The sequence below is a fragment of the Bacillus rossius genome (assembly GCF_032445375.1).
Source record: "Bacillus rossius redtenbacheri isolate Brsri chromosome 9 unlocalized genomic scaffold, Brsri_v3 Brsri_v3_scf9_2, whole genome shotgun sequence".
NCBI lineage: Eukaryota > Metazoa > Arthropoda > Insecta > Phasmatodea > Bacillidae > Bacillus > Bacillus rossius.
In genome coordinates this window covers 32,151,070-32,172,006 of record NW_026962013.1, presented here as the reverse complement: position 1 = coordinate 32,172,006, position 20,937 = coordinate 32,151,070, and the positions used below count along the sequence as shown (strand labels likewise).

Sequence of the window (20,937 nt, the reverse complement as noted above, 5' to 3'; positions counted from 1 at the left end):
GCTATCTTTACTTTCCAAAAGGGCCTCAAATTCTGGTGTGCCCAAGGGCCCCAGCATAGTTTAAGACGGCCTTGCTAAATACTTAATATTGAATACATATTTATTTGATTGAACTTAAGCCGGAGTTACAATAGTCCGTCGCCTCCGTCCGCCATCCGTCCGTCACTTTTAAATCCGTCAAAACCACGCAGCTCGCAAACGATTTACAACGCGATTTTATCCGTCCGTCAAAGTATTTTCCCAAGTAAGTACTACCATCAGTGTATATCTCTCAGAATATTATATCGATGTTATTTAATATTTACATCGTGTTTTTGCACATGTTGTATTAGTATATCCCTGGAAAACTTTAGAGTCATAATTAAATTGATTGGAAATGAGTTTTAAGAAACGCAAATTTCATAATAAAAACATCCGAAAGAGACAATACAAATACCATAGGCCTTTAATCTAGTGATAATTGACTATCACAGTTGAAACCACAGACATAGGCTGTATCCGAATACATAGGGATGCGTCCTTAGCACACACATCCCTACATCCCTTAGCAAATGCAGCCACAATGTAGAGGACGCATTTCTAATGGATGGATAGTATCCGAATACTTTTACTGCTAGCACCACCTGTTAAATGTCAGTCGTACTAATGTTCACGCAGCCATTTTGTGTAGGGATATCTACGAATATTCAGCAAAACGTAAATAATAAATACCTACCAATTAAAAAAATAATGTAACGTGTATGTTATACATGTTAGCGATCCAAATAAAATACATTTTATAAATTGTTAACTTTAAAAATACTTATGAGTTTTGAATTATCCTTTAAGTTTAAATTTGTATTTTTATTATATTTATTAACGTCTTCATTTGTCTCTGTTTAAGTTATCACTTTCGCTTATAATGCTTTAAACAAATCTTATGCTGAAAATCTGAAGTAATATTATACACAAACAAAATAAAATCAGATTCCGAAGCTAAATGGATGTAGGGACGCGTTAGTGGATGCGAGTGTCGCATCCCTAGAAATCTCGAATTAGTGGATGCGTGAAGGGATGCATCGGCATCCCTTGTGAGAATTCGGATTCAACACAAAGATGGCCGCGTCCACTACGATGCACTTTTAGTGGATCCCTTAACTAAGGGATCCATTAGGCCAGTATTCGGATACAGCCATAATCTATCCGTCCGTCCGTCGAAAGTATGAGTTTGATAAACTTTCGACGGACGGACGGACGGATGAAATTTTTCGGACTCTCTGATTGGCCGAAGATCACGTGACTGACGGACGGATGACGGACGGAGGCGACGGGCTATTGTAACTCCGGCTTTACACTTCACCAATCGTATGTATTATTTTATTTCTATTAATCATTTTCATGCGTAATTAAAGTTTTTACTATGCCAAGAATGTACAACTTCTAACGCGCGTGCATAAGTATACCTAAGTTTCTATTTAATGCCACTACCAAAATTATTGCGAGGAATATTGTAGCTGAAATGTACACTTAAATCCACAGCTTACTTACCTTGCCTGTGTCGAATATTTCTCCGTTTCGTAAAGTTGTGCTTTTTTTTCCCTCCAAAACCTTCGCTTGATCTTAGATTTAATACTTCTTTTGTATCTCCGGCTCGGTGGTATTCGGCTCTTCGGCATGCTTCACAGACAAACAATCTCTGCTCTGCCAGAAAACACGCTTCTCTCACAACTCACAAACGCTTACAAAATAACTGCATTGATCAGGCTCAAAGCGCGCGAAACTTTGCTTCGTGTTTCACGGAGGGAGCCAGCTGTCCGCTGCAGGCCGGCTGCAAGTAGTTGCCGCGGGCCACGCGGGGAGCGCCTGCGTACGGCCGCTCGGGAGAAGACGACGGGCAGGGAATGGTGACACGGCACAAACCTCGCGCTGCGGTTACACACGGCGTACGTTATGTAAACATTATTATTATACTGTTGACCACACAGATACGGCTGATGCATCATTGCAAAGTCAATAGTTGTGGCTATGTCATTATGTAAAAATATAAGTATAGAAATATGTAATTTATTCATGATATAAAATGTTGTCTACGATGTTTTTACCGATTAAAAATAGTGTAAAACTAAATATTTCATTTCTTTTAACTGGTATTGCATAAAATTATAAAACTTTCTCATAACATTCACAAATATATTTGGCAATGATATTAATTTTTTCACTACTCATAGTTAAGTAGTTTCTCTCAATTGTTAGAATTTAGTTACAGTATCAAAATATAAATTAATCAATAAAAAATAATATTTTATTTTATTGTAATTGGAATTAAAAAGTTCTTTGGTAAGTGTTAACAACTTATAACATAGACATAATGTTACAACTGCAGTATTTACGAAACGTTTTTAACCTCTTGAACAGCCTTAAGAAACACTAAGCATAACTAAGAATCAATACATTAAAAAGAAATACGACACCTGTAATCTACATTTCAAATAAACATGCAGTTGTTTCAAAAATCTTAAAATTGTGTAGGTAACTATACTAAGGCGTAATTATTTAATTATTTTAAGCACAGCTATAATTGAAATAAATGAAAATGTAAGTGTAAATGATGGCATAATCTTAATTAAAATTAAATAGGTGCATGATTCATGTTCTTTTTAAATCAGCTATTCTCTTATGAAATGAAAATGGGGTGTTATTTCAACAAGGTAAACTAAATCCTTGAACACACTAAAACAGAAAATAAAATCAAGATACTTAATCTATAATACAAATTAAAAAGGCTTATGCATAACCACTAACGAAAATATAATTTTTTAACAGTTTTGTTAGGAATCAAATATTTTATACACCTGACAATGTATTGTGTATATTTCTTTAGTAAAAATGTTTGGAATCGAACACATACTTTTCTTACAATGGTAAAATACCAGCAATACTCTGAGACTACGCAAGCGAAGTCGCGGATCATTAGCTAATCATTAATTATCACTGAAAGTCTGTAACACTTGACGGCAATGCACTTGCGAGAAATCCAGGTTGGCTCGGACCCAGATCACCTTGGTGGGAGGCGAATGATCTGACCACTCTTTCATCGAGGGCTCCTAAAGTATTGTGACTTGTAAATTGTTAAGTGTTGGGTCCGTGAATACAGCCGAGATATTTCTGGAGTAGTTCGATGTCGCAGTGGGATTTCATGTTCTCATTCAGATTGATGGTGTGAACAAATTATAATTCTATTTAAAGTACATTTTTTTAAGTACAGTAATGTCCAGATAATCCAAAATGAATGACCCTTTCTGGATTAACAAATTTTTCAGATTAAGCGAAATCATTCTTAAAATAAAATATAATTACCTAATGTGTGATTACATAAATATTTATTATTATGTGTTATTACACAATTTATTTGTCTGTTTAAAAATAAAATGGCTGATAAGAAAGCAGAACTCTGCCTAGCAATGTACGTTGTTCTAACAACAGGTCACAGTGCTCGACAGTTGGAAAGGTGTGCCTGGTGGAGGGGGTACAATTGACTTTAACTGAACATGTATATTTTTGGTGTTGGCGCTCTTTCTTACGAACAGCCACAGGGATGTTGACTTTCTGTTTCAGATTATGTGGCCTTTCGGATTATCCAGACTCCACTGTGTAATTATTGTAATTCACAAAACTAAATGAGACAGTTTTTTTTTATTTTTACATTTTAATAGACCTGTTAACATAATCTAATTTTCGAAGAAAATATTTTAAATTTCATGCAAGCGTCCCTGTCCAACCCTAATCCCTTTCACAGGAATGGTTCTACAAATTTGCCTAAAGAACACTAACACACACTGCATGTGTTTAATGTTAGTAAGCCTGCTATATTACCTATGCAGTATTTCTTTGTAATGTTCTGATGTTTTTTTTTTATCATAGTGTCCATCTGCTTGTACATGTTTTATCCAGAACTGTTTACATACACGACACAAAAAGATGACACAAAATAAATATTTTACTGCCAAAAATTTATTCAAATTTATTCAATGTAGTAGCTTCTTCAGTCAAAATGCTACAGGCATAGTGGTGAAAAGCATCAAAATAATAAATTGTTGGAAAACAACTGGGCACAATTGTAAAAAATAGTCTCTTGATACAAACAAATATGTACTATATATTACACATTTCAAAGGCACTTTAACAATAAACTATTAAACTGTATAATCTTTTTTTCATCGCAAACCCTTAAAATTAAAAGAAAATACAAATACCAACCAACTTTTCAATCCATAAAAGATCCCTAAAAGATATCACTTTTACCTATTTTGTATACTATAAATTATGATTACTAAGAGACTTACCATTTTAGTTATTTCACAGAATTTTTACATTCATGTTTATAGATAAAATGCTGAAATGCTACAATACTGATAGTACGAAAAATTACATTTTCAGGAATGAAAGACAGTATGGCAGACAATGTATACACAATTAAAACTGTAAGCATGCTTCATATTTACAAAGAGCTATGAGAGATTTTGTTAAATGTGTGTTTAAAATTGCTTATCATTCATTAATGATACAGTAAACTTATTTATAATTTTTTTATATTAAATTCTGACTATTGAACACACTTTTAACATTAACAACACTCTCCTTCACATAACAGACCAGACATCTTGTATATAAATGTGTATTTTACTAATTAATTCTATCAGAACCATTACCAATAAACACAAAACTTAAATGATAAAAAATGTTATGTACATAATACATATTATGATTAAATGCAAACTCTTCAAATGCAAATAATTATGGTACAAACAGTAATTCATTTCACTCACTGCACAAAAATGTACAGTTTTCTTACATAACAAATACAACTTAATACTGCAGAGTTCAAGTGTGTAACTAGCAATAAAAGTCTTAAATGCACACTGTGTACAGTGACCGGCCAAAGGGTGCCAACAACTCCTGCCTTTTAGTTCAGATAACACAACTCCTGGCTGCTAAATTTGGCACACATTAGATTAATTCCTGTAAGTTTCTCCCTTGATAATTAAGGCACTTAGGTAAATGGTGATTTTTCTGTACCAGTAATTTACTGTGTTTTATCGCATGATTGTCAGACATTTTATACTAAAATCAAGTCTGAAAAGTAGGTGTGCAAGTTTTATGCAAGAAATTTCTGAGGTAAAGTTATTCATAAAAACAAAATATATTGCATGGACAGTACATTTAATTAAAAAGTAAAGTATATAAAAGCACACCAAACATTACATTAATAAGTCATACAATAAAAACATATTTGTTCAACTTCAAATAGAAAAAAATGAACCGTGACTTGAACATAAGTCAGAACTAATGTATAAATATCATCGTAGTACACACTAACCACAAAAGAGTGTGGGCTATCAAATGCAGTTTATTCTGCACTAGGCAAATTGAGCGCGTTGCAAGCAATCGGCGAGCTATCAATATTGATATTCGACTACGTGTGTGCACTTTATACGGGCATCAATAAATGAATTTTTGCCAACTAGCGCTGGCTACATTTTTGTACGTGGTACACAGCAGCAACGAAGAAAAACAAATAAACGTTACAACGTTTGACAATGTCTTTAAAAGAAAATTTACACATCGGACCAACTTCGTATTTCTATTGATTAAATAAATAAGTGGTAATATCCAAAGGAATAATATATTTCAAATTAAAAATATGTACATCCTTTAATATGGGAAAATAAGTTTATGGGCAACATCTTACATGGAAAAATATGATATATATCTTATTGAGAAAATGGAGGGACCGAAACATTTGACCATACTGGAAGGAAACTGTATTGAGCGGGTACATCTTACATGATTAATACTGTACTTTCCCATTATAACTACCACACTGCCCGACAGCAACTTGAAAACAGATTGGTGTTGCACGGTGCTTTATAGTGTCATGTTTACTACCTACACAAAGTGCTCGGAATCTAAAAACATATTGCGACTTTTATGTGAGAGTTTTTCTCCCTACAAATTTTGACGCCCTAAAATAATGGTGCGACGATAATGCTATAAAACATGGTACATTCCATTTCAGATTCAAAATAATTTAAGGTTTTCAAGAAACTGGGCACAAAACAATGTTAAACAAGTAATCAATAGGGACAAGATTATATTGTAAATTGCTATAAACTCCTAATTACACTGAAATGCGTATCAATACACTATTTAACATCAAAATACAAGTTAATACACCATATAACATAAAAATGCAATTAAATCACTATACAGTATAAAAATGTAATTAAGTTAAAAAAAAAAAATATTAAGTAGCACCGAAACAAACCTCATGTTAAATCATGAAAAATTTGTATTATAATTTAAAAAATGCATGTAATTTCATGAAGTTTGAACCAAAATTAAGGACCCAATTCATTTGAAACATTAATTCTACTCTTGACCGGGGCAACACCTAGCTGAACATGAAGATATAGTGGCACAACAGCTAATGCGGCTTAAACAGGCCACCGAACGACACGTTTAAACTGATTAAGGAAGCTTCAGCTACTGCAAGCCGGAATATGTCTCCGGGAATGTCAAGGTTGGGGGCACAACCAACAGCCACTCAAACTTCAAGCCACCCACCTTTGATGGCCAATCTTCGTGGACAGTATACAGGTGACAGTTTGAGCTAACTGTGTAAGTGATTGAGAGGAGCGAGGAAGAGAAGGCTACCAGTTCTGTATCAGGACTATGCCTTATTAGTAGAAGCTCTTGAAATATTCATGGCGACCGAAACATGGGCAAAGAGTACAGGACTGCATTGAAGACATGTCAACACCAATCTTCAGAAACCCTTCAGGAGTTTGAGGCGGACATCGAAAGACTTGCGCACCTTGCCTATTCAGATGCTCCTGCAGAGTTCCAACAGCAGCTAGTTACTAGCGCATTTATCGATGGAATCAAGGATGCAGAGATTCAGCAAAACCTCTGTTAGCCCACCACAAGAGTTGCGATACCCTGGTTCATTCCCTACAGCTATAATCAACATGCAATGCATCTAGAAACAAATAATTGCAAACTAATTCAATTCCAATTAAAAAAAATTTTTTTTGGCATTTCGTACAGCAAAATATGGACAATTTATACACCTATGTGGGCTCCAGATAAAATACTGATAAAACATAACACATAGAGAACAATCCCTTCCCCCCCCCCCTCCACAACACAAGGGACCAGAAAAACAGGGTAAAAATGCAGGATAATGTAAAATCTGGACATGTTAAAAAAGTTCTACTGTAAAAAGCCTTCTTTTGAAGTGAAACATATACAAACAATTCTCACGATAAAATGCTTGTATATAATTAGCTCAGAAGGCCACATTACCACACTTTAACTTATACAAAACAATAAAGCATTAAATACAACACAAGTAAAATAAATGCACTCTGATCACATTATAAATTTAGAAATATATCAATTACAATTGTTTACAACGATAGGGGACTAAACGTATTTTATTAGCAGGCCTTTTTCTGTGAAAAAAAAATTTTCTTTTTTTCCTCTTCTCCCTTTAAGAAGTCCATGCAAGACAAACAAAGGTAGAAGAAATGCCTAGACACAGATTCCTGGAATTGTAATCTTAATAATAAACTATCATAAATATTTTTTCCTTAACATTTGCATTATTTTTCAAGGGAATTCCATAAAATATAATTTGTATGAATTAAAATTTATGACAAACACAAAAAAACTTAAAAGAATAACTTGAACAATAACAATCAATGCTTATCAACATATCCCACAAAAGTAGGTAGCTCTTTCATTTACCACAACATTGGAAAAATAAAATAAAAAAATAAATATAAAATAGGCAAACCAAATTATTTTTTTGAATGAGGAGCTGCAAGCAAAAAAAAAAAAAATAAAAATCAATCCAAAAATTCATGAAGTTAATTTAAATGTACATAAAATGGTTAAACAATAGTAAAATGTCATAACTTTTGTTAACAAAGGTTTTAGTACAGAACCCATTTTTAATTCAAAGTTTTGGGACTACATATGCTCAAATAACATAATACATTAAATAAAACATCAAGCTGAAACTAGATATATTTTTTTAATTTACTTTACATACTTGAATTGTGAAAGTTAGTTCTAAATTAAAAATAAAATAAGCACTCAGATTAATAAATACTATTTAAATATGGATTTTAATATTTGTATAAAAGGAACTTATGCATGTTTCCAATTAAATTAGGATAAGATTTTGTTAAAGTGTAATTTTTTTTATTTACAATATCAATCCTAGAATTTTAATTTTCTTAATATTTTAAATTACCAAAAGTTTTAAATATAACTGATGAGTAACAGCTGAATTAACCAGGTTTTTTAGTACCTACATCTTCACTTCATTAACACTACATCTTCATTAACATAAAATTTGGCAAGGAGAGTTACACATTGAAATTTACACTGATTACAGCAAATCATACATAAATGCAGGATTTTAAATACATAATGATTTTACATTTAAAAATAAATGCAAAATAAATGCTGGCTTAAAGTACACAGTAAAATGCAAATTAAAACAAATGTCAACCATGTACCCTGGCAATTTACATAGTATTTATATTCAAACACCATAACTGAAGATGAATGTCTAAAAACAATGTTCATGAACTTCAGGAACTCACTCAACCCCAAAAACTGTCATCCTTCAGAATCATCCAGCTAAGTAAATAACTCCAGCCTGAACACTTCATGATCATGACCATAATCTAATCATCCTCCTCTCCTTCTGAAAAGGCATCAAACGTGTACGTTTCAGACGTCCTGAAAGCAAACACATTTTATCACAACTCTTGTTTTTAATCATTTACTGTGGAATGCAGCTTATTCCCTGTCCTTTTGAATGAGTTTTGACAACTGAAGCTAGCAAGTAAGTGACTGAAAATTATTGAACCAGCTTGTAAGTAGAAAAAGGGAAGGGAAAAAAAAACCTCCTGCGGTCTAACTCACTGCCGAAATATACATCAGTAAAGAAAACAAGGGCTAGCAGAATTGATACCTGTTTTGAGCCTGATTCGAGTGTTGAGGCTTCCAACACTTCCTGTAGTCTGCTAGTATTCCCCTTCCCTCCTATTACTAGTTCAACCGTTTTCATATTGTCACTGTAATGAAATCGACCAGGGTCTACATGCCCCTCTTACGGACAGTGCTGTATGTGCACAGATGAGTGAGTAGTGTGAGACAATGTGTTGAGACAGAGGTGCATGGTAAGAGACGAACTATGAGAGAGAGCCACTGTCTAGCTGAGCTCCAGTGGGAAGAGTAAAAAGTGTACTTATAAAGGACAAACATTTAGATAGTTGTAAATTAAAAAAATAGCATAGTTATTGATTAATAAATAAAACTCATAACAATATCTAATACTGTACGTGGTATTCCAAGCAAGCTTCCTTGGGGCTGGAGGTTACCTTTTAGAACTGCTAGCATTCCGAACTTCTTCATTTTGACTGCTGGCGACAGGTTTGGGCGTGGCCTCCACCAGGTTTGCTCCTGACTCAATGAGCTTGTTGGCCCACAGAAGCGGATTGTACGACGGCCCTTCCCCGCCCAACTCTGCTGGCAGAACATCTTTGGGCACTTTCTCATGCAGTGTGCTCAAGTTGTTGCCGTGCAAAAAAATCTGCAACATGAAACATATTTCGCTTGCAACCAAACACTTATGTAAGTTAGTATTGCCCTCAAATGTTAACATTTTATGCTAGTTCATGTACTTAAATTGAAAATAAACCAAATATTTTAAAGGTCACAAACAAACAAACAAACCCAGATATTTTGTGTTCAATTAATTAAATAATTAATTTTTTTCAAGTTTCACCACTACTACAAATGGTATACAAAACTTAATTATTTTACAACCTAGTAAATTTTTTAACACTGTAAGCTTGCAACCATGTTTCGTTCAACTATTTCCAAAGTGATTTTTTTCAGCACTGCCAAAACAGTAATCCTTACAAAAAATTTGTTCTCAAACAGGTTCCACAAAAACAGGGTTTGACTGTATTAATATAAAACACAAAATGTATACCGATGCAATAATATGAAAAGTCATACAATGAAACATTCTGCAATGCATCTCAACATCAATTTACACAAGAACAACTCACTACCCTTATATATTTTATTTTGATCACATAGTTTGGTTTTATATCTGTTTTCTCTACTAGAATCTAAAATTCTGAGAATACCTGAAAATGCTATTAGGTGAATTATTAATCATATCATTTATAAAATATAATCATAAAAATTGACATATTAAAAATTATTATATTTATATTGAAAATATACTGTAAACTACGAATAAATACATAAAAATATACATTTTTATAAAATGTATAAAATTTATAAAATATATAATATACTATATTATTTTTATAAAAATTTTTTTTTTCACTTCTACAGTAAAGTCCTATTCTGGCATGTTTAGGACTGCGGTCAAGCCAGGTAAATGATTTTCCTAGATAATCAAACACCAATGTAGTTTTGATGGGCATACTAAGTGTAAAAATATGAAATGTAACCCCCTAGAAAAACAGGAAGCACCTACAAGTCTCTTGCGGTCTACAAGGCTGTGCACATCCGCTTCCTCGGTAACTATTCCCTGGAAGGGCAGACCCGAAAGCAGTGAAGGATGGTTCTTTTACATGTCCAGAATTGGAATAAATTTCAATCAAGGGCATGGGCTCCGAGAGCCGAGATATGGGTACGCCGTTTCTAAACGCGGTATGTTTATTGATAGCTGAACAGCTACGTTGAGAGGTTGAGGAAATCCATCCCAACCACTGAACCAGCCATCAACCTGCCGTATTACCCCAGGTTACCCCCAGTGCAAGCCCCCACTGAGGGACCAGGGTCACCGACACAGACCCACACCTTTCACATCCCTGGGACCCCTCGGTCACCCAGTTACTCGTGATCCAGCCGAGGCCCATTATTTTAATAATTGATTTTTTTGATGAATTTTGGAATTTTTTTCCCAATTTCTAGGTCAATAAATACAAATTTCCAAGATGGCTGTCATATCGGCTTATAGGAGGCTGGTATATGAGAAACTTAAACGGATTTTAGGATTTTGAACATGATTTATTAAATAGGTATTTTTTTCTCAAATAACTTTTTTTTACATTCATCAAGTATCAAACAAAGGACAGATATAGATCAAATCAATCATTATATTAATGAGTGATTTTTGTTTAATGAATTTTCGGTTTTTTCCCCAAATTTATAGCTGAACAATTACGAATTTCCAAGATGGCATCCAAATATCAATAATAAATGATTACTGTACTCTAGCAGGTAAAAATTAAACTAATATGGCGGTAATACACTCTAGCAGACGATGTGTGTACTAAGTGTCACTAGGCTTTTAGTAACAAGTACTCTCTAGTAGATGCTGTGTATACTAGGTACGTGACACTAGTGCTACTGGTAGTGAATACTGAAAACAAGATGGTAGTTCTGACTTGAAAATGCTATTATTCCTTTAAATTAAAAAAATGTACAAGTCTGAATATGTGTTATTTTTATATACCTTATTTAATTTTGTCTGGTAAATATCTCAATGGCCGAGCAGTTAAAAGCATATGTTTTCCAACCTAGAGGTCAGAGCTGCGTTGGTTTGAATCACAGCGCTTCCAATGTATTTTGCATAAAAAAATTAAATTTAATTTGTCAATAAGGACCATGACAGCTCTGATAGGTAATGGAACATCAACCTTATGTGATGAGACAGAGCGATGCTGGCACTCTCTAGGAGTAAACAGAGGAAACAACAATGTCGGTATCCAAGATGGCGGCCTCCAACAGATGAAAAAAAAGGGGAGACATGTCAGAATTGAAAAAGTGGCTGTGAAATCAGATCCAAGATGGCGGACATGTTATTATAATTCAAAATGGCGGCCTCCAGCTGAAAAAAACAAGATGACGGTCATGATGTCACAATAAAGATTACAACCATTACGAAAATTGCAAAATTCAGGGATTAGGACTCTTGATTACAAGATGGCAAAATTCACGGTCAAAGGTCAAGGTTATCCAATATGGCCGCCGTGATATCACAATCCACAGCCTGAACCCCTGCACCTGGCACCTCAGCCTGAAGTCTGTCCTCGGAGGCACATTTACATACTACTAAGGTCTGCTCCACTCCCAACAGTATGGTAATAGGTTTGCAGTGATTGTCTAGCAAAGAGAGGGGTTACAATATCTACAAACATTTACAGAATTTATTTTTTTTTGAAGATTTTTCTTTTGTGAATGTTCAAGTCAGGTTGTCTTTTAGCAGAGCTGATCTGATTTGTAATATGTTGTCCAGTATTGTTTAGTGTTGTCAACATTCATGTCTTTGTACCAGTTTTGTGCTGGGTCACTATGTAGCTTTATGTTAATGTTTATGTTGTTTGATAAGTTCTTAGTATTGTGCCTACCATCGAAGGCATCTAGCTGTAGAAAGGCATGTGAAAATTAAAATAAATAAATAAATAAATAAATAAATAAATAAATACAGAATGTGCCGAATCATATAATCGTTAATATACTGTGATTACAAACACTGAGTAGTTACTCACCCTTTTCTTTGTTTTCTCCTTGAGAAAGGGCCTGATGACAGTGAGGATGGTGTCGACGTACCAGGGCTGGCTGATGAAGTGGACGGCCTTGAACCTGGCCGGGAAGCAGTCCTGCAGGCCCTCGATCATCAGCTTGAGCATCCGCGGGTTGAGGTTGGACGACTGGCGGTACGAGAAGTCGCTCCAGTCCACGATGACAACGAACCCGTTGAGCTGGTTGCACGGCTTCCTTACCAGGTGCTCCAGCGACAGGAGCATGGAGCGGTACACCGCGAGCAGGGAGTATGCCGCCGGGTCCCAGTGGGCGGCAAACAACACCATCACGCAGCGGCCTTTCCTGCCATGCAGAACCAACAACCCCGTGCGTGAAGCGGCAAACAACACCATCACGCAGCGGCCTTTCCTGCCATGCAGAACCAACAACCCCGCGCGTGAAGCGACAAACAACGCCATCACGCAGTGGCCTTTACTGGTATGCAGAACCAACAACCCCGTGCCTGAAGCGGCAAACAACAGCTGCCTTTCCTGCCATGCAGAACCAACAACCCCGTGCGTGAAGCGGCAAACAACACCATCACGCAGCGGCCTTTCCTGCCATGCAGAACCAACAACCCCGTGCGTGAAGCGGCAAACAACGCCATCACGCAGCGGCCTTTCCTGCCATGCAGAACCAACAACCCCGTGCGTGAAGCGGCAAACAACGCCATCACGCAGCGGCCTTTCCTGCCATGCAGAACCAACAACCCCGTGTGTGAAGCGGCAAACAACACCATCTTGCAGCGGCCTTTCCTGCCACGCAGAACCAACAACCCCACACATGAAGCGACAAACAACACCATCACGCAGCGGCCTTGCCTGCCATGCAGAACCAACAACCCGTGCGTGAAGCGGCAAACAACACCATCACGCAGCGGCCTTTCCTGCCATGCAGAACCAACAACCCCGTGCGTGAAGCGGCAAACAACACCATCACGCAGCGGCCTTTCCTGCCATGCAGAACCAACAACCCCGTGCGTGAAGCGACAAACAACACCATCACGCAGCGGCCTTTCCTGCCATGCGGAACCAACAACCCCGCGCGTGAAGCGACAAACAACACCATCACGCAGCGGCCTTTCCTGCCATGCAGAACAAACAACCTCGTGCGTGAAGCAATGTCTTCCACCCTGAGTTTACTCTGTCACATCTAACAATTTTGATGCGTTACATCTTAGCTCTGGGCATACAGCATTTGGTGGGGGTAATTTCGTGAATGGAACGTAAATGTGTACCCACAGTGCTGAGTAGTCAAGATGGTGGACCCACGTGTAGCAACATAAATCCATATATAATCACTTTCATAAACATTAGGGGACATACGAAAGGTAATGGTATGCCAAATTAAACTTCATGATGGTGAAACTATCCCAGAATATATTTGGTAAATTAAAATAGCCATAATAAAAAGTACTCACAATTATTAAACTACGTAAGAAAACTGGCAACACAATGTTGTTACATGTAGGTACTCCTTCTAAATTCCAAATAGACTTGGCAGCACAGCAGTAGAGCACGCACTTGTTAAGCTCAGGAGCGAATTATTGACATGGTTCAATAACATTTTAACGGTTTCCTGCAGAATATACAGTTTTCACTGTTATCATTTCTACAAAAACTTCATAACCAACACTGCCAGTCTGAAAAGAGTTATGAATCAATACTTCATCAAGCTTTGAAATCTTACATTACCAATTATGATTGTGATCATGCTAAAGAATGATAGAATAATACACAGCTGCCTGTATCCCTTACATTAAATTAATGACAGTCAAAAATCTGATATGGATTCCGAACCACACATGAAGTGATGATTATAATACATGCTGGTTTATGATGTTAAAGATATTGCACAGTATGAAATATTACTGATACTGTTTTGTATCTTGATAGTCACACTTTCCCTTTGTTTCATCCCAAATTTTGAGGACATCTTTTCAATTCCCTGAGTTTTCTCTGTTTTCCAGATTTTTCCTTTTCCCCTGTCTGGGGGGAACCCTGCCAAATACCAATAGTTATTGGTAAAGACAAAATTATAGGGTTGTATTTTTACGTCAGTTTTGTTTTTGAGACAACATATTTTAGTGCTGTTTTTTATTTCTAAGACTATTGTTTATCCATAAAGATATTGTGTATTATTAAACAAATATGGCACTAGAATGTTTTTTTAATACTTATGTAACTAAAATAATTTAATTTTGACTGTGGTATGTGATGCATTTTTACAATAAAATAATTTTTGATAAGCAATACTTCTAATTGCCTAGAAAAAATTTAATCCAAAAAATTTGAGATCAAATGACCAACAATTAGTTGTTTGAAAAATGTACAAATTGCTGTAACATAAAAATAAGTCAGTAAGAGATCAAAGATCAAACAAAGTAAAATTAAGTCTTCTCTAGCCATTTGATCCATTTGAGCCAATGATTTGGAACAAACCTCTTGCTAAATAAATGACACTCATTAAAATTAACAAAGTAAAAGAAAAACAATTTGTTACAATGCTGGTAAATTTAATGTTTTCTTTTTTTGTTGTTTTTTGGTGCTATATAGTGCATTTCAATGTTTGATTCAACACATTTTCACCTGCAGTTGCTTCCCCCTAAGCAGAAAACAATATGGAAGTCTTGCCAGACATCAACATTCAATACCCCTCCGCCAGACAAAAAATTCAACACTGAATTGGGTCCAGAGATTTGTATGCACATGTCCATCACATGTAGCTGTTTTCGTTTGTCTGGGTTTTATGTTGCACTGTCATGCACACAGGCTTAAGGTGATGGAACCTCCAAGATTCAAGTGGCCTCCAAACCACTTGGGTAACAACTTAGCACTCATCATGACTTAAAGTTAGGATCAAGCGAGCAGCTGTGAAAATGTCACTAACGTAAATGTGTTACTGTTGAGCTGTATCTTACTGTTCACATACAAAAAGAAACTTGGCCAACAATACCATGTCAGAATTTTTTTTTCATCCTGATTTGATGGTTACTGGGAGGGATGTAAATTCGGGGATTTTAAAATTGAATTATATGCAGTAACAGGCAGTGATTTTTTTAAAAAGGTTCGTTCCAAAAGTGCAGAGATAAAGGAGACACTACTGTGTGTATGTAGGTACATGTGTAAGTCAATATTTTTTTAATTATTTGCAATAGTTTCACCAAAAAAAAATTACAAAACATCTTCGCAGTAGTTAGTACTCTATTAAACAATAAAAATAATTAAGTTAGTACCCGTCACATTATTTTGCCTGATAAAGAGTATTAAAAAATGCAAAACTAGTTAAGTGCAAGAAAAACCAACAGGCCTGACCTGTCTCTGTTCTTAAGGACCCCGGGAAAGCCATCCTTCAGAGCCAGCTGAATGGATTCATCTTCCACGGACAACCTTGCAAAAAGCTCTTCGTTGCGCTGATGATACGAATAATAGTTAACCAACAGCTCGAATGCATCTTCTACTATGCATTTTCGGGCATGCAGGAAACGCATGAGGAAATCTTCATCTGTTCGTTGGAAGTCTAGAAGACAGTACATTACCATGTGTACTTAGGTGAAAAAGGCAGTAGAAAAAAAACTTTGCTTACAGTATACATATGTACTCCAGTTGAGACCAAACTGTCATTAATACCAATATTTCTCTAAAAACATTCATACAACACAGGAATATTCTGTTTGGCAAGATTAGTTTAAGTAATTTAACATTTTACTCAATTTACTACATGCACACAATTTCTAAGGAAAAAAATACAGTTCTTCATAAGAAAAAGAGCACACAATTTTATTCAGTAACAAATATAGGCTACCATTTTAAGAGACATTTTATGTTATCTACATCTGTTGTTCAAATATATTTTTACTAGGTTTATATATAGGCTCAGTCTCACATACCATGTGTGCGTGTATGTGTGTGTTTATATATAACATTACTTTAATTGAAGAGCTTTTTATAAAATTTTAATCTATACCTCCATTGCATTTGTGATTTTACCGCAAATATTATCAACAGATACTAATTGTAATATCACGGATGTAAAGAGTTGTGAAAGTGAAGATGAAGATAATTACGAAGACTTGAAAACTTTAAAAAGGCGACATTGCACTAAGTTAATGTGTGTCGAAAATATTTGTTGCAAAACAAAAAATATAAGGAAGGTTTTAAGTTAAAATTTCAGGGGAAAAAAACTTAAATTAAAGTAATTAAATACAATAAAACATGAATTCACTACCTCTACCTCTTAATTTCAGTCTTACAAATTTAATACTTACAGTTTTAATCAGAAAAAGGTTCATTATTAAAAACAATGCTATTTACTTTGAAATTTTGTACAAATGTTATTGATTATCAGTGAGTTAATTTAAATGACATGAAATGTATTGAGTATAGGTAGAGCAACATGCAGGTGGGACTTTTAAAACAATTCATACAAAAAAAAGCACATATGCCCATGGTTATCTTATTCCAGTTATTATGCCCTCAACAATATTATTTCATCATATTCATCAAGACATCCGGTTCAGCAAAGTAATAATATTTCACAAAATTAAAAAAAAAAAAAAAGACAAAACTCACCAATGTCTGGTCGTGTTTTCATTAGTTCATGAAGCTCTAATAGGGTTTTTTTTGTGCTCTGAGGTACTTTTATCACAGGCTGTTCCCAAGTTGGGCCATAACCATTACTGAATTCCAAGAACTGGGCCATATTTCAAACCTGCATAAAAAAAAGAACTAGGTATGTAATCGCAACCATAAACTAGTTACCTAACCGGTAACATAAACTTACATAAATATACACACCAGTTTTAAATATAATGAAAGTTTTACTGATGTAAAATTTATTTTACTTTGTAAGCAAAATATTATAAACATAGCTTTATAATGCATGAATATTAGATGACTAGAGATAACTAAAACATCCGTAAGGCATTATTTGCAACCAGCTAAAAATATTAACATGAGTAATTTTTGAACACAATGCTTGTAGGTAATGTAAATGTAGATACTAAAATACTGTTGAGATATGGTTTTTTTTCTAACCCAAAAAAAAGTTATTATTTAATGGCTGTAATTTGCAAGCTGGCCAGGTGTGGCAGAGCGCTGCACATCTCGAGCCTAATCAACCAGGAGACTCGCTGCGTGATCTGAGTGTTTCTGTAAAACGTGATCCACATGCAATCGCCCACACCAAACATGCCAAGGAAAAGACTGCCACTGCAAAGTATGTTTGGTAAGACTTCAGAGGGTTGGCTGGCTACAGCCCTGGCTGGATAATTAAATTTGCCAGTTTCACCGGAACATTTCATAGCAAGGTGACCGGATGTTCCTGTGTTTTGCCCCACAGTACATTTTTTAATGTTGTCCTGCAGGATGAGAAAGACCCAGCACCATCATTAAATGTCCTTCTTTAACTAAGTGTCCTGAAAAACATCCTGAGCTTTTTTTCACATGATACTACCATTGAATAATCCAAATAATTTGGTGTACACCTGCAATATGGCATTCCTGAAGGTATTAATAATCATCATATGGTTAATTCATTTAAAGTATTCCATTCCCTAATAATTCTTATAACTAGAAAGTTTTTACCCTTTCTGTTCTCCTCCTCTCTAAACATTTCTGAAGTTCTCCTTCCTGTTTCTAGTTTCTCCTGTTTCCTCTCTCTATCCGTATCCCAACTTTCCCAATTCTCCCACCCAACTCATTCATGTACATCCTAACTACCCTCTCTGTTCACCTTCAGACTTTGTAAGATCCCCCAGCCCAATTTAATCATTAGTTCTGAGAGTCTATATAGGTACTCTTCCTTTTCATCCTTTTTTAAACACTTCCACTTCCTCTTCAACCACCAAGTTGCTTTCCTTTGTACCTCCTCCAGTTCCCTCTCAAACACCATTGTGTACGGATCCCAAACTGCCGCAGCATACTCAAGCATGGGGTGCACCATGGTGGTGTAAGCCTTCTAAGTACACAGCTTCACTACCCTGCCCTGCATACTCAACTTGGTGATTTCGACAGATTGGTGTTCTAAAGTGCTCAATTCAGAGGCTTGTAAAACAAACACAACTATATATGACAATGAATCCAATATTCTATTTTGCACTCCACAATGTGTTCTTTACGGTGTGGTACCTGTCTATCAGGAACAAAATTCTATTTTCATTTTTAAGCTCCTTAAACATAGTGATAGTGACATATGTGTTATGCTGTTGTTGAACTAATGCCTTACTTACTTTCTTTCCTGAGTTTTGTTGCACTGTACTTCAATTATGGTACGAGTATTGAAATGAAGCCGGGATTCAAAGCTAACTTATCATCAGTGCATATGTGCAAGGCTTGTCTGCTCTTTTTCACTTTTTCCTTCAAATGCTCCCCCCCCCCCCCCAAGTTTTTCCTGGAGCACTATTCCTAGGTATTTGTAGCTTCTAGTTTCTTCTCCCCTCCATTGTTAGACCCTCTTATCCATTTTTTTATTAATAAATGAACCTCAACTGACTACTCTTGTCTTGCCCACGTTAATCCTAGTGTCATTCTTTTCAAATCACTCTTCCAATTTGGAACATACAAATCTTCCTGTATGCCTCCCGCCACTGCATATCCATATACCACAGTCAAAAAGTCGAATTTACCCATTATTTCCTCATCAACTACGTAATAGAAAGTCTTGGGTACTTCAAAATACAAACGTAAGTAAGCGTTTATTAACGAAAAACATAATTAGGCAATAACTTATAACATACAAGTTACGTTGAGCCCTCGCATTCATACCTTTATTGCGAATGATTCCAACAAATTATGCATTATCGACGATGATACAATCCTTTAGTTTCCCACATGATATCTTATTGATGAGCTTTTGTTTACACAAAACAAATTTCAATCACACACGTGAATTCTTCAAACTTTTCGTTGGCTGCACTGATGAACGAATACATACATGGTGCTTGGATTTGAGTAACGCCGTGAAAATTTTGTTTACGTTTTTTAATAAGTTACAATAATGAATTTTGTTGGCTTGGATAAAATTGTTTTTAAATATCTTGTGGCATGTGTATAAAGTGACTTATATTTATATTTGTGTTTGAAAAGAGTCGTCAGCCACTATCTGATTTGTAGGTTAGTATAAACCAAAATGAATTCACAGCTATAAATATTTTAATGTTTAATAGTCAGTCTTATTGCATCTAGTACTACTGGAATATCACAATGCCTTCTTAGAGAATAATTATAAAATAATGTCAGGAAGTGTAGGTGGAGGGAGAAATCATTTCTTATTTTGCTTCGACTCTTGCTTTATTACAGAGCCGCTTCTCTACAAAATTACAATATAGACTACAAAATATTTGTTAAAGAACAAATACTGCAGATAAATAGTGCAGTATACATAGGCCTACGTCCTTTAGTATGTGGTTACCTTAAAAAAATTATTTTATCTTTAGTTACTTTTGCTTGGTATAAAAACAGCCCAAGTATAGACTGTTGATAAGTTAGCTTTGAATCCAAATTAAGGTAGTTATACTCCTAAAAGTATTGCCATTGAGGTGCCAGTCTGACGATACACAATCATAATAAATTAAATAAACCACAAATAATTATCATCATACCAATAGTAGTGCTGCAGGACTTAATGTACAACCAGATATTGGCTCAGAAGATTGATTTATATCCTATTTGAATATAGGTACTTAAATTAATAAAATTGATAAAAATAATGAAATTGATACATTTTGTGCTCTCTGATGAGTAGCCATTTTGTCACGTAAAATGGGCCAATACCACTTCAATAATTTTATTCCTGAACAAAAATATATCTCTAAGTTTAATGTACATTTAGTCATGACTTTCATTGAGGATCAATTTTAAAGGTTTGATGGGAAGTTGCCCTAGCTTGAGTAGTATAGGAGTTATGCTCTAGAAAGTAAAATCTCATATATTGGCATTTGAATTTCAAATGTACACCTGTACTTGGGCATTTTCCCGGTGGAAAGGATTCTCTCTTCCCCCCCCCCTTTTTTTTTCCCTTATTTCACCCTCTTATATTCTTATCTCCTGGAGCTTCCTTCAACAGTCCTTTGCACCTCTCACTTGCAATACCTTGCAAGCCCATTCCACTTCTGTCTCTTCCTCACCGGGAATGAGTGCTTCACTCTTCTGTTCGCCTTTACTCCCTCTGTATCGTCCTCTCATGGTCTCACCTTTCTTTGAACCCACCTCGGTGTAAACTATCTAGGTACCAGCTTTCCCCATCACAGTCTCACCAGCTTTTCTACCTGACTTTTCCCTGTAGTGTTTCCCATTCCAGTTCCTTGATTAT

The 20,937-nt window shown here is 35.5% G+C and overlaps 2 protein-coding genes across 4 annotated transcripts in view; one reads left to right on the top strand and one right to left on the bottom strand.

The window, feature by feature from the left end:
• Positions 1-3,972: 3,972 nt before the first annotated feature.
• On the bottom strand, positions 3,973-19,601 carry LOC134543301 (clavesin-2-like). 2 transcript variants are annotated; one of them, XM_063388220.1, is made up of 6 exons: positions 19,392-19,601; positions 17,199-17,337; positions 15,942-16,146; positions 12,594-12,930; positions 9,438-9,649; positions 3,973-8,793 (listed from the first exon to the last, which is right to left on the bottom strand). In XM_063388220.1, exons 2-6 carry the CDS (start codon positions 17,326-17,328, stop codon positions 8,739-8,741), a joined length of 939 nt encoding a protein of 312 aa, XP_063244290.1. In that variant the 5' UTR covers positions 17,329-17,337; positions 19,392-19,601; the 3' UTR covers positions 3,973-8,738. The 2 variants fall into 2 exon arrangements, with proteins under 2 accessions (XP_063244290.1, XP_063244289.1); XM_063388219.1 differs by lacking the exon at positions 19,392-19,601 and adding an exon at positions 18,857-19,375.
• The window catches only part of LOC134543300 (erlin-2-B-like), a 21,268-nt gene continuing 19,837 nt past the window's right edge, over positions 19,507-20,937 (top strand). Inside the window, exon 1 of one of the 2 annotated variants that reach the window (XM_063388218.1) lies at positions 19,507-19,739. The gene's annotated coding sequence lies outside the window, so the exon portion shown is untranslated. The remainder of the gene's footprint in view (positions 19,740-20,937) is intronic. The other variant, XM_063388216.1, reaches the window with a different exon arrangement.

Coding starts and splice junctions, on each gene's coding strand:
- LOC134543301 (XM_063388220.1), bottom strand. CDS start 17,328: ATGGCCCAGTTCTTGGAATTCAGTAATGGTTATGGCCCAACTTGGGAA. Junction 12,931..15,941: donor GTCCTTAAGAACAGAGACAG/GTCAGGCCTGTT, acceptor TCTGCATGGCAG/GAAAGGCCGCTGCGTGATGG. Junction 9,650..12,593: donor AGGAGAAAACAAAGAAAAGG/GTGAGTAACTAC, acceptor TTCATGTTGCAG/ATTTTTTTGCACGGCAACAA.